Source organism: Chaetodon auriga, chromosome 6 (assembly GCF_051107435.1).
Source record: "Chaetodon auriga isolate fChaAug3 chromosome 6, fChaAug3.hap1, whole genome shotgun sequence".
In the NCBI taxonomy this organism is placed as follows: domain Eukaryota; kingdom Metazoa; phylum Chordata; class Actinopteri; order Chaetodontiformes; family Chaetodontidae; genus Chaetodon; species Chaetodon auriga.
The window spans coordinates 3,076,688-3,095,704 of record NC_135079.1 but is presented as its reverse complement, the minus strand read 5'-3'; the positions used below and the strand labels follow the sequence as shown (position 1 = coordinate 3,095,704).

Genomic DNA, 19,017 nt, shown 5'->3' with positions numbered 1-19,017 from the left:
CTGCCTCAGGACAGTGTCTTCCTGTTGTGGTTCATGTTTAGACATCAGAGGTCCTGCAGTTATTCGGCTGGTGTTGTTCTGAGCATGAAACAGCTGGAGAGCGATAAATCCACAACACCAAAAAGGGCATGTGTGGTAAATCAACTCAACAGGTAGAACAGTGCATTCAGCTACGGCAACGATAATAAGCAGGCTTTTATGGTTACAAAGTGTGTGGGGGTAAATATGAGGGTGTTTCTTTCCAAAACACTCCGCCCGGAGGGATTGTTCACTGATGTTTTCTGCACAGTAATTCAAAAGTACAGGTGGTTACATTTTCCAAAACATCACTACTTCTGTCACAAACAGAAATGTCTCCTCTTCACTGACCACTTTTTAAAAGATCAGTGCTTCAGTGGTGAAAAGAAAAAAAGGCCCGCAGCTTGTGTTGTAATGATCACGCTTTATCACATGTTTGATGAAGGCTGGTGTGTTCGGCTGGAATCAGACCCCGCGGAGTCCTGGCTCTCCGCGGCTCGTGGCTGAAGACCAGAGCGCCGCACAGTAGTGTCAGTCATCACCGAGCTGCTGAAATGGTCTGAGGATGTGACTCTGAGCTTGTTGTGTCTCCTCGGCCCCACGCTGCGCCGCTTTCCATACGGGGCGGGGTGCCGATCAGTCCGGCGCAGAGCGCACCGTCACCAGCTGCTCTCCCTGCGCCGTCCGCCCGTCTCACTGTACAACATGGGTCTGGAAAAGGAGAAATCGGACACCAGCATAATTATGGACGAGGATGAGTTCAACAGATCGATAGAACCCATTCTGTCGAAGAAGGGGAAGGTGTATGCAGCGGCGCCGGACCGAGATCCAAACGACATCAACGCGCACTTGAAGGTAAACAGTTCATTGTGCGGAATTACTCTTTGAAAGTGAAACCACACATGGTGGCGGTTGTCAAGTTGAATTATCTCCACTTACGGCGTAATGTAACCTTATTGTTGTCATATAACAAACTGTGAGATTGGTAATCTGCGCCGTGAATACCTGGAAGTGGCTGCCTGCGCGTCAGTCCATCACCTCCACGGACCTTCCTGTCACGGCTGATTACTTTCAGAGCTCATTGTGTTCCGTGACTTGTGTGATCTGACAGGTCGGGTTTGAAGATGTCATCGCGGAGCCCATCTCCTCACACAGCTTCGACCGTGTGTGGATAGGAAGCCACGCCGTCTTCGAGCTGGTCAAATTCATCTTTTACCGCCTGCTGACGACGCTGCTGGCCGTGCCTCTGGCGTTCGTCCTCGGCGTGGTCTTCGGGGTGCTCAGCTGCATCCACATCTGGTAGGAAGAAGTTCCCCATCACCCTGCAACTTTCTGTTTGGTGCTTTTTGAGCTCTAGCTGGCACAGTGACAACTTTTTTTTTTTTTTTCAGGAAGCAGCACAGAAACATTTTAGAGTGATCAGACATGAATAAATAAACCTCAATACTCCAAAGACATTAAAAATCCCAGCAAATATAATATTGTAGCGATACAAACGATATAAAGTACAGAAAAAATATCATAAAACTCATACCGAGTGCCTAAACACATTACCTCCGTATTATAGTGATATAAACATCTCTAAAATACTATTAAAGTATCATAGTATGACTTAAAGCTTGTTGTGAGTAGCAGGAACACACTTTAAATGGCTGTGGGAACATTACAGGAGCCTTATTTTCCTCAGGGGCCACTGACTCTTGCCAGCTTGCTTGTTCTGGCTCTTTAGACAAACACTACGGAGGTTATTTTTAAAGCTAACGTCACATGTCGTTTAACATGGAAGCATGTTGTCAGCGTTTTGTTTTTGTACCTTTATTTGGATTATTATGTCATGTGTATGGCGATTATATGCGCCTGCATCAAGTTGAACCAGGTGCTCCCAAGTGTGCACACGTTCCCAGCCGCAACCCAAAGAGTCCATTTGTTAACACTTGATGAAACAACATTTTATGCCATGAAGTAAGCGCTCTATGGAAAGTTGGGAGGAATGTTGAGTTCCACTGGTAGTGGAAAAAAAAGTCGCCCTATGCCCTTTGCTGGCATTCTAGCAGCGACGCAGGCCTGTTTGCCAAGCAGAGCGGCTCATTCTTCAGATGCAGATAGAGAGCTGCAGAGTTACTTTCGCATGACCTTTCACCTGAAGGTGGGGTCACATGCTCTGGATGATCCCCTCAGATGTTTGAAGGAGGAAGCCAGCGCAGGTCTTCATCAATAGAGGACTGAGCTGGTCAATACATGTGGAATGTCAGGAGGAGACATCACAGAGGGGTGCTGCTTCAAAGGAGCGTTCACAACACCTTTATCTTAATGGAGCGAAGGTCACAGGGTGCAGGAGTGTGACAGTGAAGCTTTTTATAGAAAGAGAGATGCAAAGCACCTTAGAGATAAGACAGTAACAGCAGCTGATGAGATAACACAACTATCAAACGTTCATTTAACACACAGTTGAAGAAAAAGATGGCAAATGTGGGTCAAAACATCACAGAAACTGGACAGGAAGATGTCTTTTGAATTAGTGTCAATGCATCCGAAATATGAACATGCAAATATGGGATATGCCTTTATTGATGACATTATATTTAGAGGGGTTTTCTTCTCAGGTGTAAATTATTATGAAGAAAAACTTTTTGCAGAGACACTGGAAGCATCAAGACAGATGCCAAACAAGGACTGAAATCACAGCATCCTGAAAATAGACAGCACAGAAGTCCCCGCAGAAGTCGTTACACTGATAATGTCGATGGCTTTAGAGCCGTAGATGCACACGTGCTTGTTTGGACACTAGGACAGACGGTTGGCCTAACTGTGGATCTAAAGATGACAAGCTGTGTCTGTCAGCAGCATATTTTGATCTAAAGATTGAACCTGCGGAGCAACATTTTTTAGGATACAAGTCAATAAATGTTTAGGAAAGTTAAGTCTAAATGACATTTGTACCAGCTACCAGTAAGACTGATGGTTGATGTTGGGCTCGTGCTCATATTCAGCTACTTCTCGATATGCCTCACTTTGTAAGCTATGCAGTGTTATTGCATGTTGAAAAGCATCACTTCTCAACATCTGATGTGACTTTTGACCTTTGTTCCTCCAGGCTGGTGATGCCGGCGATCCAGTGCTTCCTGATGCTCTTACCATCAGCGCAGGTGGTGTGGAGGAGTCTGACGGACATGTTCGTAACTCCGCTCTTCCACAGCATGGGAAAGAGCCTGTCCTCCATCCAAGTGAAGACCACCGAGAACTGAAGCAGACACCTCTCCGTCCCTGTGGAGAGACACGTAGGACAGATCGCAGTCAAAGGAATAAAACAGTGAATGATGCCTGTAGTGGAATACATGAGCTCTTTATAAAGTAAAGTACAAAATCCTGAAGGTCCTGCACAAAGTGCTTAGAATTATCGATTCATGCAACTATGAAAAAAGACATTGGGCTTAGTAATTTGATTATTTGCAAGGAAAAGACAAAGCTGGACTGTTTTTAGCCAAATTTTTTAACCAAATTTATCCAAGTTTTATGTCATTTAACCTACAAATCAACAAATCCATGCCCACGGTCATTTAAGGTTTTTTGTCTCATCACTAAATGGTTGTGATACTACAGTATTTGGGACTTTATGAAAAGCTCATGTTTGCCACCAAAAATGGAGTTGCTTTGCTGATTGTGACCAAAAAAAGAAAATTCTTGTCATTCCATTTTACTTTGTGGCTGAGGCAATCAGTTGGAGGAGTGAAAAGTTGCTGTTGAGGCAAACACAGCTGACTTTGCTGAGAGATGTAATATTTCTGCTTTTTTTATACATTGTATATATTGCAAATAATTCAGCTAGAAGTTTAATGTAATGAGCTGAATCAGAGTCGACGCTCTGGGAGAACTTCATATGAATATTAGATGCTGAGATGCAGCTTGTTGCACATTTTCAGGCTTACTGTAACGGCTGTGTTGACTTCACAGTGCGTTGTCAATAACAGTGGACGTTTGCTTTTACATGAAGCGAAGTTATATGCAGTAGATTAAATTTAACGTGTTACTGAAAACAGGATTGGATGTGATCAGAGAGGCTTTCTAATTTATTATTTATGCTGCAACCTTTCCTTGATTGGCATTTGGCAGCATCTGACAGAAGAGGACTTCACTAACAGCAGTGCGTTGAAGGCGTAGCACCTTTCCTACTGAGGTAGGATGAAGCCGCAGTTGAGCTGAGACTCCGGTACGCGCATGTTTAATCTAGAGGCGCTCGTTGTTTGCTACAGCGGCGCTAATCAGCTGCATTTTGTCTGCACTGTTTTTTTGCAGTGGAAGAGATAAAGTTGAGTTTTAGGTACAAGTCCGCTCAGTTTCCACTATGAGATGTACAATTCAAAATTTAGAAGGTGATTTAATGTGCAAGTTAAGGACACACGTTAGCAAACAGCTGACTTTTTCACATCCAGCAGACACAGATCAACGTTAGCTTTCATCCGTTTCTGTCATCCATTTTTACACCTGAAAAAAAAGCATCTGGCTGTTTCCAGCAGTATTACTCACTAACTATGACTGCAGTTTGGTGGAACACCTTTTGCATATAGCAATCATTGCTAAAAACAATATTGGTTAGTGAAGCAGTGCTGCCATGGTGAAGTGTTCTTCCAACATTAGGTGGACAAACTTGAGCATTTCAGGACGTAAAGATGAAATTATCTCTGTGCTGAAATACAGATTATCACAAAGTGGCCCTATGAACCGATGAGCCTGCTGAATACAGTCTGTTCATCCTGAAAAATAGACGCACATCGCTGTAATAACACTTATATTTGCATTTTCAACAGCTCCAACTCAACATTGCACTGCCAGCTAGCAAGCTAACCTGCTGGACTCCTAAACCAGAGCGCAGAGAATGAGAGCGCGCCACAGATTTGTCCTCAGACAACGATGCTGTGTGACGCAATGTCTTGTTCCCAGCTGACAACTGAAGGCCAGCGGTCCTCTCAGAGCTTCTTTTAATCCTTTCGCTGATGTTAGACTGCTGACGAGCTGCCAGACGATATGCTTGTGTTTAGTTTTTCAACTCAGTTCAAAGTAGGGTTGTGCAATAGTGGAAGGCACAGGTGTGTGGCGAAAGCTTTTTCTCTCTGCAGCCATACCATGTAGAACACTAATCAACCTCAGCCCAGCTAATCCTCTGCAGTTATATATCCATCTTAGACACATGCATCCTAACTTTACATGCATCTGCCAATAAAAAATACTACTTTTATTTGTTTGCGTTTTATTTTTTCAATCATCTCTTACTGTTACTACTCTTTTGAGAACTTTTGTGTTCTTCATGACCAAAATAAAGACATTTTTTTCCTCCAGGCCATTTTTCTGTGTGTGGTTTCTTCCTCTGTCACAAGAGATGAGTGTGGTTGGGATATGCAGCTGACTGCCAGAGAGGTCTCATAAATCACTTTACTGAGATTGCATAAGACACTTTCCTATACAAAGATGAGCTGTGGGTCGATGGAACATGACCTGAGGCTTTGCTGATGGACCTGCAGGCCTGCACAGCATTTCTACCTGTTACACTGCACAGCATATTCATTCAGCAGGAGGGTTTTGTATATTTCTTTAAGCTCGTGATGCTCCACGCTTTATCGGCCGAGTAGTGCCGTGATACTACTACCACTGATACTGCTATTTACCACAACTATTACCCTGCTGCCACGTCCTTCAACACTGCTGCTGCTGCTGTACATTGTACCACTGTCACTGCTTTGTGAGCTGTATTGCAGCTGACGCTCCAGCTGTTACAACAACTGTCACCGCTGTTGCTCCAGCTGTTGCTGCTGCTGCTATTAATAGTATCTATACTGTTTTGCTGCTGTAGTAATGGTATTTAGCTGCTACCGCTCCAGCTGTGGTTACATGAGGTGAATGACGTCATCCTGCTGGTTTCTGACTCAAACATTACTCCTGTCATTGCACTGTACTACTTTACTCACTGTTGCCTTTGTAGCTTCGTTAATGCTGCTAATAAAAAACATTTCCTCCACGATAGTCATGGATTCCGATCAGTCTCGTGTCCACTGAGCTGAACAAAGCTCAGCCTGTGCTAGTTACACCATATCTACCTAATAGAAGTACAGAAAACTCAGTACAAGGACACTTTTACTTTTTGTGCTTCATTTAAAGTACGTTTGATATGTACTTTTAAAAAGTTTACTTCTAAATAATGTTATTAAGTTCAACTTAAATGTATTAAAAAGTAATATAGTAATTCTGCAGTGCTTAAAGTGGTATTTCAGAGTACTTATAAAAAAATGCTGTTTATTGTAATTGTATTAGAAATTGTACTTCAGTACACTTAAAGTTTGTAAAAAAGTTGTGCCAATTTAGCAACTATTTACACTTAAAGTATACGCAAGTATTACTAATATAATGACTGATAAATGTAATTTCTGCCTGGATTATGATCAGAGACAATGTTTCTTTGAGTGAATGAAACACTTATTTATGCTCCGCGCTGGACTCATGAGGTGGATGGATGGAGCAAACAAAGTGCAGGAGTGCGGCACCAGGATCCAGGATTCATGTCCAGACTCCAGCCTGTGGCCAGGTTCAGGCAACGAAAGCACTCAGATGTAACTCATTATCATGCCTTTAAATTTATGTCACTCTTGAGCTGCTAGTTGTTTTAAAGAGCCTTCATCACTGTTTCAAGGTCAGAGAGGTCATCCGGATGTTGAGGGTTCACAGCTTTCCCAGCGACATCCTCCAGACTGACCGCTGACTCTCAGACAGAATCGGCTGTTTAACATGCTGCTCTGGATCTGCTTTGACTGACACATTTCCATGTTTTGATCATCTGACCATGAAACAGACTCAGTGAAAAAGTTCCCGCAGATCCTGCTCTGCCATGGAGCCCTAATTCACTCGATATACAGGGATGTTGTGTCGCTGGAGGAGAAGTCACACGTTGACACCACTCTTCATATCCTGGATTGATGTCAAATGAACTTTGAAATTAAATGATAATCTTTACTTGGTCTCCCGGAAGCTGTTCATCAACCTTTCTCATACTGTACAACTGTTTTCGGACACAGAGTGGTTCATAACATGTAAAACTGCTGATGCAGCATCCTCTGTGAGTCCACAGCAGCATAACGTCTTCGTCTGAAACAGCTTTTCATTTGGTTCTTTTGATCTGTGTTCAGCGCCACACCCTGTGAAGCAGAGCATCTTTCCAGAGCAGGTGTCACAGTGGCTGCATCAAAACACCAAAACCAGCAGACTCAGTCACGTCGAAGCGGAGGCAAACTGGTTCACGAAGAAACTGAGCTCGTAAATTAAGAGGCAGAATGCTGACAATTGAAAACAAAGACTGTCAGAGCAGCAGGGAAACAAAGCTGCGGTCATCATGAAAAATCTTTCTGTGAACGCACCCTCATTAGTCTTAACTATTGGCTTTATTAAAGGTCAATAAATTTACTAGACTTCATACATACTGTAATATTATTAACTTACATTTCCTAATGTTGAGTTTGGTTGTGAGCCATTAATGAGAACAAGCTGGAGTTCCCAGTTTATCAAAAATCCCTTTAACAGATATTCACACTTCCCAACTTAAACTGACATTAACAGCTGCAAGTTTGTTGGATTATCTTTGTTATTTTTATATTTTTAAGATGATTTAACATGTATAATCGCAGACTTGATGGCTTATTAGAAACTGAAAACAGCATGAGGGGAGTTATGATTACACAGCCATTAATGTGGCAACCATGTAGAGTCCAGTTGAAACTTTATATAAGTGTGTTATTACCAAATATACGGCATGAACACCAGCCCGTAGCAATGGATTATAAACAATCTGTTAAACTTAAGTGAAGTAATAATCAACCATCATTAAAAGCATTGGTTAAAACTTCTAAATCTGTTATCGACTGTCTCAGCAACCAGCCCAGACTCGTTAACAAATGCAATGTTCAACTGAATCTGCATGTTGCTCTGAAAAACACACATCCAAAGGCTAAAAGAGGTGGAAACCAGGTGCTCTGGAGAGCCAGCTTAGTTTGTTTCAGTATCCATCCCATCAGACACACCCAAACACTGCTCCTGTCACAACTTCAGGCTGAAAACAGCTGAGTGTGTCTGCTGGTGACACTCCAAGGTGAGCTGATGCAAGAATGTAAGCAAACCAGAGTGACCGGCACGGCTTCCAACAACTGCAGAGTGTCAAATCACCAAATTCTGCTTCATCAAAGCTGTAAATGTCAGTATATTTTCTGCGGGTAGATGAAGCAAGTGATGACAGACAGGGCTCTATATATCCTGGAACAGCTGAGTGATTTCTGATTAGTTCTGAAAACTCCTCTAATTTTCTTATTTATTCATTTCTTTTTCCAGAATATGTTTCTTGGTCTCCTCTCTAACTCTTCTTGCTCTCTTCCATAACCGCTGGATTTGGTCTCCCTGAGGCTAAGGTATGGCAAATATCCACACCTTGCCATTCCCAATTAACGCCCACGTTTCACTGAACAAAAACGTTATTATACTGTGCCCCGAGCCCCAAATAAAGTAATTCCACTCCAATTACAACATCCCTTTCGTAAGAGATCAAGTCAGTCTCTCCTCCTGCCGGGCACGTTACACGGTGGCTCTCCTGCCTCTGCCCACAGGTGACTCCGGGGCTGCGAAGACGCGCTCTGCGGGATCCGAGGAAACACCGGAGGTTTCCCTCACAACTCTGGCATTTAATTCTCGTCACGTTCACGAAAAGGGCTGGCATTAGATCACTATACAGGTCCCCGAGAAGAGCCCCAGTCCTCTCAGTTTGTCTCCACGCCTCCCACTCGACTTCCTACACTGTCTTCTTGTCTGTTTCACCGCGCTAATCCTTCCAAACTTGAGGACAGCATGACAGGAGGACTGAAGGACGGCGAAACAGAAGAGGTACAGTATGGCTCTCATTAACAGCTGCCACTGTTTGGAGTTTAAAGTTTTTTAGCTGACACGGAGTTTTTTTCATCAAGGAAGTGATTATTATCGCTCAAAATTTGCATTCATATAGTAAATTTGGATGTTTTTCCAACTCCAAAGCGCTGTGCCTCGATGATTATCCTTTTTTTCTGGCACCTAGTCATGAACGCTTCTCCCACACACGCAGAGGGAATCTGACAGACCATTGAGTATACATTAGTGTGCTGGTGTGAGATTTTACCAGCTAAAACCTTCATTAACAGAACTGGTTGTTGTTTTTACGCATTGAAAGTTTAGAATTTCGTGCGTAAAAGCGCAAAAGAGAGTAAAGCCACGGCCGTTTTCAAACACAAGATGCCAAACTTATATCATGCACATGCTTTAACACTTGCTAATGAAGCTAATGAATATGATTTTGAGTATAAATGAATGTGCTTGGAAGATTCCCGGGCAGCGTATCACAGTGGGGACCAAATGGATATTTACGCATATTTACATTTTTTAAGGCCAGCATGTTTTAAATGCGTCAGTATATTCACGAATATCAACAAGTCATATTACAAACATAGTTGATAACCCGTGTTTGCTAAAGAATATCCTAAATCTTTTAAGAACAAGCCTAAGAGAACAGTTTGAATGTGCGCTTTTACGCATATCTTAAAAATGTTGCCATGGTCACAAGCGCATGTTGAATCAACTGTATGTCAGGTCAGGGTGTTAGGTTTCTGTCCGGGTGGTGAGGACCCCTTGCGGCTGGATCGAGGGGTGTGGTGCTTCACTTTCTATTCATTTAAACCCATCCCTGTTTGTGGGGCAGGCTGGTAACGCGCAGCTCCAGTCGCTCCCACTCTCGGCGCACTGCACACTATCCCTCCTCCTCTTCACTCTCTTCTTTCTCTGCCTCCTCTGGATCCTGACAGGAGTTTCTGCATTCGCCGTTCATCCGAAAACAAGGGAACATATACAAACCTAACAACAAAGACATGGACAACGACAGTCTGAACGAGAAGACGATGGAGGATGTCCACACCAAAGAGATCGACCTGGTCAACCGGGACCCAAAGCGCATAAACGACGACGTGGTCAAGGTGAGTCGAACCTGAAGGGCTGTTCATTTTTGAGCTTTATGTCTGTGGTTAAACGTGCAGCTGCTCCTTTTATTTCCTGGCCACTGAAACCACACCTTCACCAGAATACCTGTAGCAGAGTTTGCGCTTTGCTTCTCCTCAGTGAAGCCGTCTGAAAATCACTGTAAACTGAAATAAACTGTGGGAAACTGTGCCGAAGTGCCGGAGCTGTCAGACTGGTGTAGTGTGTGGATGTGCGCGTCAGAGGCGCACGGCAGTTCTTTTGCGCACTGCATTGCGCGCTGTGGTTCCAGCAGGGTTCCCCCTCGGTGACTTTCCCCTATTAGGAAGAGGCTTTGCAGAGGTAGTACGGCTCATTCATGCCACACAATGGCAAGCTGTCCTGCTGTCATGTGTAAATATCTGCGCGTCCGCACAAGCAGCGGACTTGAACATCCTCGCTCCAGCAGAGGAAACATTACGAGTTTCCTGTTGTTGGAACACACATTTCCCACAGTCCTTATTGCACACGCCTTGCTGTTTGGAAAGTGGAATTCTTTCCATAAGAGAGCAGCCTGACCGCATAAATGGCGAGCGTTTATTTTGTTTAAAGGAGTTAGCAGAGGGAGAGAGCTTGTAGCAGCAGAGGAGTGGCGCGCTGAAAGCCACCTGACGCGTCTGCATGGTAGCGGGGAGCAGCGGCTGCCTGAGCCCGGCCGCCCTCCCTCCAGCTGGGCCCGTTTGTTCCAAAAGAGTGGGGTCAAACGGCTCGCTGCGTGGGACAGGAGGGGTCAGCGCTTTGAAATGCCTCAACTCTGCCTTGTTAAAACAGGGAAACACCCAAGTAGCTGCTTAATCTGAGGGGATATCCCTCACCACTCCCCATCTCTCCTCCCTTCTTTCCTCCCATTCTAGTCCTCTCTTCCTCCCTCCCTCCCTCCCTCCCCACATGCCTGTAGTTGCGTCAGAGGAGCAAATGTCCATGTGTTGCTTTTTATCGGCTGCTGTCAGATTCCAAATGATTACTGACAGTTTGATATTATTGGTTTTCGTCATTAGAAAGATTATCCTTAATAATAGTAATAGATCTCCTACTGTTTGGTGGTTCCATGAATGGATTCAGTGACAAAGTGTTCTTTAAGAAAACGAATTTCATTCTTTCTCTGTTTTTTTTCTGTGTCCACTTCTTCCACCACTCACTGCTTTCTCTGCCTCCCGAGTCTCCTCCATTGTGACAGTGAGTCAGAGTCTCCTTCCAGGCTCAGAATAGAATGCATTTTTACGACCGTCCCGCCCCCCTCCAATCAACTCAACAGACACTGGTGAAATTATCTGAAATCACATGAGTCCACACTGTAAGCTTTTAAACTGCTGGGAGGAACAGTGACCAGTGGTGGAAAGTATCTAAGTACAATTCTGATGTACTTTTACAGAATTTAAGTATTTTAATGTTATGCTGCTTGAGTTTAGTTTAGTACATCTACTCGAATCCAAGGATTTAAAGTATAATAACCACATTTAAAATACAATACATTCTTTTACTCACCACCTGAGAGTATGTTTAATACTTTCAATGAGCTGCACGTCGGCCAACTACAACATTTAAATGCTTCGATCATAATGCATCACAGTGTTATCATAGATGACAATATAACACTGCAAACTCACATGATGACGCTTTCACTTTGGATACTTTAAGTACGTCTTTGGTACAATACTTTAGCAGGAACTTTACTCTTAATGATGCATTTTTGCATTGTGGTATTGGTACTTTTACTTAAGTAAAGGCTCTGAATAACCGGAAAAACAGACGAAATCCCTTCATAGAGACCCAACGAACTCCGGCAATGTTTCAAGGAAGCTGTGACGCATGTAGAGAATAACTTGGTTTATTTTCTACTGTGAGGAGCCCAAAGCTGCTCACTGCCTCCCTCTGGATTTCAGAATAAACTCCCATGATCCTGTAGTTTTTACAGTGTGCTATATACAGCGGCTCAGAGGTGCTTTGAGGCCAGTGAAACAGTTCTGCCAAGTGGAAGCGTGTGTTTGGTGTGCCACAATGAAAAGCACAAGCAGGGAATCCCTTCCAGCAACCCTCATCCTGCAATCCACCATGACCACACACGCCCCCATATACGGTACTCACACGTAATGTGCGTTCCTGCAAGCAGACATACTGTATGTGGTGTACATGCACGCACAGAGGCATGCACACACACACTCGCTGTAATCTTGTAATCAAAGGAACACAAGCTGCTCTCCTGTAGCTGCTGCAGCTGGCCTCAATAACCCGGCTACATCAAATAGGTTCCATGACTGATATGCATGTGGAGTTTGCCCCGCGAAGACAGTTTCTGCCTCTGCAGAGGGGGGGGTCAGTGGGGTTAAAATGCCCACACTGGAGACAATTTTGAGAGGGAGCTGTGAGAAGCTTGAACTCCGACAGCAGATCCACAATCCTGAAGGTCAGATTGAAAGGAATGAAACACTCCCTCTGGACGGCAAAGCCTATGATCGGTGGATTCTGGATCATACTTGGCCACCTCATTGTGGGGTGTTGTGTGAAAACCTCCAGTCTGTGTGGTTTTATCACAACTTAACTCCTGCGTGGAGTGAGACGTCCACGAAGCTCACAAAACTCTCTCAAGCTCAGAGCAGTGGGATTTGCTTTCATGCAAATGTCATGCAGATCTGACAAAACTAAGGACGCGCCACAAAAATACATGCAAAAGAGGAGCTGCATCACACAAAAAAAGTGTCCAAGAAAGTGTTGTTTTTTCACAGATTCATTAAAATTGAATAGATATTTGACTAGTTATTGCTAAAAGTTAGATTTAGGATCCATTTTTATTGATGTGTTCAACTGAAGGAGTTTTGAGATATCAGGGAAAAAACATCAGATTCTGCAAAAACGTTCAGCTAACAGGCCTGAATTATGTGGCTAATTTGAATTCAGAGCTTTAATATGAGCTAATTTGTGAAGACGATGTCTGAATCAAAGAATCAAACAGTTTTTTGTGTATTTTTGAGCCTGTCTGCTGGTCACCTTCAGCGAGTCTCTGCTGCCAATCATCCTAATCTCTCTCCTGAAGCAAACCAAACATTTCCCCTGACTACCGAAGCCCATTACTGTGCTATGCTCTGACCTTCTCCCACTCTGTCTGTTCAAGCATAGCTGACAGCCTGAAGATAGAGCTCTGGAAATAGCACATTGCCTTATTTACTCAATAATACAGTTGCCTTGGTGACTGGTCACATGCTGACCCCGAGAGTCCATTGTTTCATGTGAAACTCTGATTGGGCCGCAGAGGTCCACGCTTTGACATAACTGTGGCTGCTGCAGTAAAAGTACAAGTTTTTATGTTTTAAATGCTTTTATACTGCAGATGCTTATAGTTGGTCATTATTATTGAATTTCTTTATTCAACAGCTGCTGCGTCTTCAGGACTGAGCCATAAATCGTGACCTTCTTCTTAAAAAACATTCTTAGTTTGATCAAAAATCCTCCCTATTGAGCACATTGTGTCCATCATCATGTTGCAAACAGTGAATATCTGTTTCCTTTGGACAAAAGTCTTCATACACCATTGGAGTAAAGAAACTTTCTGGGTGATATTTGTCCCTTTCTTGCCCAAATCCTAATTAACAATAGAGTATAAAAATCACTGTTGAAGCTGCGTATTGTTTATAGACCAGACACTTAAGTGGCAAACCTCAGGTAGCGGAGATGATTCTCCTCCTAATGCTGCAAACAGAAGAGTGTTTAGAAAACTGTGGAAAGAAACAGCTTCACTGTATGAAGTCAAAGCTGCAGCGTCCTGCTGCGGTTGTGTTTGTGCCTCTCTGCAGAAGGCCCTCATTTAGTCTCAATCAAAGTTCTGGAAACTGCAGCAGAGTGGGTCCACTAAAATTTGTAGCTGTGGAAAAATTAAATGGACGCCGCACTGGTTTTGTGGTTGCAGTCAGATTTAGTATATTATAAGGCTGCAGTGAGCTCTGCCAGTTGGTGCCGTGTGAGAGGTTTGACGCTGCTGCTCGGAGTGAAAGAGCTCGACTGAAGCTGCTGTTTCAAGACAGAAAGAAGGAACCCGACGAGCAAAAATAACACATCCAGGACTGAAAAACATGACAATTATTCTTACGTAATCAAGCCCTGAGATGTGTTTCATAGTCAGCACTCACGACACTTTAAAGCATTTGAATTGTGAACTTCAGAGAATGATATGTGTGTTTTATCAATGACAGTATACAAAGGTTATTGTGTGAGTTTGGGGTTTATATTGAATTATTAATGCGGCTGATTTGCATTATACAAAGTATTTGTGAATAGAATGTAAAGTTTACACATCTAACATTTTTTTAGAACACAAATTCAAAGTCTTTTCATCAATAAGTTACATTTTTCTGTCTCATTCTTCCTCGTTTCAAGGCGCAGACGCTCACCTCGAAAATTCTTCCAACAATGTGATTTCTTTTAAAACAAGTCACATTATTCTGACCACCTTTGCAAATTTTTTACATGTAATTAAAGCGATTTTTACCTTTTTGAGAAATGTGCTTGTTCACTTTCTTGCCAAGTTAGATAAGAGGATCATTGTTGCTTTCATATCTGTCTGTTGTTAAGCAGGAGCTGGAGACAGTTCACATATAGACTGGAGACAGTTCACTTATAGACTGGAACCAGAGGAGGAGAAACTGGCCTACCAGCTCCTCAAACAACAAATTAGACACAGCTTGTTAATTAGTGAGCTCCAGAGCAGCCGCTAACCTTCAGGCAGCACGGCTAGCCTTTTCCTCATGTTCCCAGCCTTCAAGCTACTGTATGCTAAGCTAATTAGCAGATATGAGAGTGGTTTCAGCCTCCCCGTCTAACTTTGGGCAAGAAAGCAAAACGCTGAGAATGTTTTACAGTCTTCATATAAATAAATATCTCTATTCAAACATGGATATAAGGCATCACGATAGAATTTGATCCCATTGTTTGAAGTCAGCAGTCAGCGTGTGTAAGTGGGCATCGCGTCCTCAGTCAGTGCGACACTGGATAATATCTGCGTGACTTATTGATATTGCAGCCATTAGTCCTCAGTGACCCAACTGTTCTGTTAGATGACACACAGTCTCCAAGTAACTCTAAGATAAATATTGACTCTGCGCCCAGAAGCCGGTGGAGAGGGTGAGAGAGCGAGGGAGAGGCTGCATTGTCGTCACCGCGGCCGCCACTTCTCCCTCCTCATGCACACTTTCAGGTATTGTCTCATTTAGAGGCCTGTTTACAGTAACTCAGTAAGTCATGTTAATGAGAGGTGGAGGAGGGGAGCCACCGATCACCTGTCAATCAAACACTGTGGACGGTACAGGATGTCTTGCCAGCTCCTGTAGGTGGCGCTCTTTCTGTTGGTCGTCCAATCATGCTGACCACCACCGGTCACACTGACTGTGCAGCTTTCCTTCTGTTTATTCCACGAAAGAAAATGAAGACGTAGCAGATGCTAAAGCCTGATATTGAAGAAAAGATCAGATTCGACAGTAGCAAACAGTGGCATGGCGTCTTTAAGCCAGACGAAGGCCTGACAGGGTTTTATAGGCTGCATCTTTTCCATCTGCAGCCATCGTTTAACTTCAGAGCTGCTGAAAATATGACGCTCTGTCCATTTTGGTCCAAATTTAACCTCAGAATAACATCTGTTTTATCCCGTTAGCTATCATCTATCTGTCTATCTGTCTATCTATCTGTCTGTGCAGTCGAGTTGGATGTTTTGAAGACGCTCCGGAGACAAAAATCCCAGAGTTGGATTGCTGGTTTGGAGAATTCGAAGCAGATGCCAGAGATAGTGTGTGTAGCAATCATCGTTTGGGCGGGGCAGTTTGTTGGTGGTTAGACTGTGTACCAGTCGCTGCGAGGGGAGGCGTAAATCTCCCACCCTGCGTCTTAGCTAACTGACATGCACAGTATGTAACAGGGAGGGAAGCGGCTGATTTGTGTGGAAATAATGAGTTCACATTTGAAGGATTAATACGTTTGTGTGATGGTTTCATTAGCAGGGCTGTTGTGAAATACTGCTGGCGATGGGTGGAGGTATTGGAGTCTTAATGATGTGAATGTATCTCTGTATGCTGGACAGTGCAAATCACTTTAGCGTGTGATGGTAACTAACATTTTGTTTTCACGTTCAATACTTTAAAGATATTTACTTACTAGCGTAATTGATCCATTGTAGGTTCAGTCTAATATGACAATGTTTGGCGAAGCGTTGATCGGCTAATGCTTGCACTAACCGATTGGCATCAGCTGTTTTACTTGAGCGTCACCATCGTTGGCTCATTTATCAGCTGCTGGGCTACCAGCTGATGGTAGCATCCAATCATATTCATGCAGGTGTACAGCACAGCCATTTGTCACTTTTACTTTACCAGTGTGCTGGACGCCGTTTGCTGCTGCAGCTCCTTCCACACCCCGACCTCCTCGTTATGTCTTTATGTTTTCCCGCCTTGCATCACCATAATTACTCAATAATGAATAATTTTTCTTTCTCGTGTAGCGTAAAGGGACGACAGTTTGCATTTCGTCGCACAGCCAGGCCTTTGTCAACCCTGCTTTTTATGTAGAATGATGAATGAATTAACCTTTAATTAGGGATAGAGCATTGATAAGAGGCGATTTTGGGGTTTTAGGTTACAAAGAATCCTTTTTGTTGATTTTATCTTTTCTATTTGGTCGTTGATGAAGTCATTAGTCTACTGCTCAGTGCATTTCTCTCTCTTTTGTCTGATTTAAGGTAATAACTTAAAAGATAAGCAATAAACACGGATATTTTTACATCTATAATAAGTCTTCATGCCAACATTTTCTCACTCTTCCTCTTCCTGCCTCCTCAGGTAGACTTTGAGGACGTGATCGCCGAGCCTGCAGGGACCTACAGCTTCGACGGCGTGTGGAAAGCCAGCTTCACCACCTTCACCGTCACCAAGTACTGGTGCTACCGGCTGCTGACGGCGCTGGTCGGCATCCCCCTGGCGCTGATCTGGGGAATCTTCTTCGCCATCCTGTCCTTCATACACATCTGGGCCGTGGTGCCGTGCGTCAAGAGCTACCTGATCGAGATCCACTGCGTCAGTCGCGTCTACTCCATCTGCGTGCACACCTTCTGCGACCCGCTGTTCGAGGCCATGGGCAAGTGCCTCAGCAGCATCCGAATCCGCATGACCAAGGAGGTGTAGCATCCACGAAGAGGAGGAGGAGGATTCACGGAAAGAGGGGAGGGAGGATGGGAGGGCTAGAGCCACACAGATGGAGGGAAAAGTCAGAACAGAAGAAGACGAAGAAAAAATGGACCTCTGGAAAACGAGAAGAGAGACTTTTCCAGAGCGAGCGAAGGGGCGTGGTCACGTGGCACCTGACCCCGCCTTTTTCCATTGGCTGCTTTTTCTCTCCAGTGTTGGTGTAACCAAACGGGTGGGCACAGGAAATCAAAGGGTCATTCTCCGGGGTTTTTGTTTTTGTTGTTGTTTGTGTTCTCTGGTTTTGTTTTGTTTTCAGTCCTCGCTGTCAAGCTCCGTATCTGTTTTCTGTTAGCGTCACCACACCATGTAAATTCCTTCCATTCTGTGGAGAGCTTTATCACTTCGACTGACTCATGTGAAGAGGGGATGTCAGGGTGTATCACTGTCTTCTCTCGCGCTTATTTCTGTTTGTTTTTGGGAGCCGTTGGGCAGGGCAGGATGGTGGGACGTCGGGGGTCGGGGAAGGTCAAAGCAGAGAGAAAGAGTGAGCGCTGCCAAATTCTATCTGACTCAGCAAAAGCAAAACAACCGCACGGACCAAACAGCACAGCAGCACGCCGCTCGCTGCCCCCCGTGACCTCCAGCCCACCAAAACCAACCACCCGCGCCCCCCTTCCCCGGCTTTCCAGCAGTCTCACACACTGAACCTGCCCTCGTTCCTGCATGCACCCGCACCGCCTCGCCAGCAACTCGCCGTCCGCCACCGCCACGCCTGCCACGCAGCCCTGTGATGCAGAAACGGTGCATCTCGGCTCACTCGCTCTGCGCGCCAGCTTCCTACTCCACCCCCACCTCCATCACCATTGTCCTCTTTATGACGGGAGTGTGTGACAGAGAATGTTAGCATTTGAATCTTACATGAACTTTTTTTTTTTACTCCAACGTAGGTTTTCTGAACAATTTAGCTTTTCAGTTTTCAGTGAAGCTCAGTGCCTTTAAATGCACATCACCATAGTTCCATGAATGCTTGTTTTTCTACACTATGAAAATGAAGAACTTCGAGGGGTTAGCTTCAGTCTGTTGTTTTAATATCCTGTATGTACTGTATGGGTTTTTATGCAAGAAAATGAGACTTTTCAGGCTATGGCCTCAGTCCAGTGCACTAACTGTGGATAAGTATCATTAGTGAAGATCTCCTTTCTGTATTGCAAAGGTAGTACAATACTAGCAGTTACTTTTCTACACTTAGGATGTGGAGTTACAAGCTTGTGTGGAGATTGTTTTACACACTGTGGTACTTACACAGGTTACTGCATTGGAATTGGACAATGTGAGGTGAAACGTGTGATTTTAAATGCATTTTTATGTGTTACCTGGTCATAATTTTGCACCCTACCCCTTTTTTGTCCTCTTTTTCTTTTAACTCTCCCTGATTAGTTTGTTCTGCTGCCCTGCTTCTTGACTGTGGAGACGGTGCTGAAAAGCATCAAACTGATGCCTCCCACCGCAGAGGTGGATGAGGAGAGATATAGCTGGGGGGGGTTCTGGGATGGGGTGGGGGATTATGTTTTATTGGGACATTAAACTCGCTTTGACTCCGTCACCTTCAGTCTACCTGCTGTCTTCTCACAGGGATGATAATATCTGATCTTTGAATTGAGTGTTTTTAAGCTCGAAAGGTGATATTTTTATAAGAAACATGTTTTTGTTTTTTTTTCCCCTCCCTTGCTTTTACTGTACAATATCACGCTGTGCACATTAAAATTTAATATAA

General features: G+C 44.0%; 2 protein-coding genes across 3 annotated transcripts; both read left to right on the top strand.

Moving 5' to 3' along the window:
* Nucleotides 1–485: 485 nt before the first annotated feature.
* On the top strand, nucleotides 486–5,349 carry cav2 (caveolin 2). The gene is made up of 3 exons (XM_076732016.1): nucleotides 486–873; nucleotides 1,130–1,317; nucleotides 3,113–5,349. The coding sequence occupies exons 1-3, from the start codon at nucleotides 724–726 to the stop codon at nucleotides 3,261–3,263; spliced, it is 489 nt and encodes a 162-aa protein (XP_076588131.1). The 5' UTR covers nucleotides 486–723; the 3' UTR covers nucleotides 3,264–5,349.
* Nucleotides 5,350–8,645: 3,296 nt separating this feature from the next.
* On the top strand, nucleotides 8,646–19,017 carry cav1 (caveolin 1). Of its 2 annotated transcripts, none has more exons than XM_076734171.1 (3): nucleotides 8,646–8,928; nucleotides 9,876–10,047; nucleotides 16,903–19,017. In XM_076734171.1, the coding sequence occupies exons 1-3, from the start codon at nucleotides 8,893–8,895 to the stop codon at nucleotides 17,238–17,240; spliced, it is 546 nt and encodes a 181-aa protein (XP_076590286.1). In that variant the 5' UTR covers nucleotides 8,646–8,892; the 3' UTR covers nucleotides 17,241–19,017. The 2 variants fall into 2 exon arrangements, with proteins under 2 accessions (XP_076590286.1, XP_076590285.1); XM_076734170.1 differs by having other exon boundaries at nucleotides 8,655–8,928; nucleotides 9,876–10,043; nucleotides 16,899–19,017.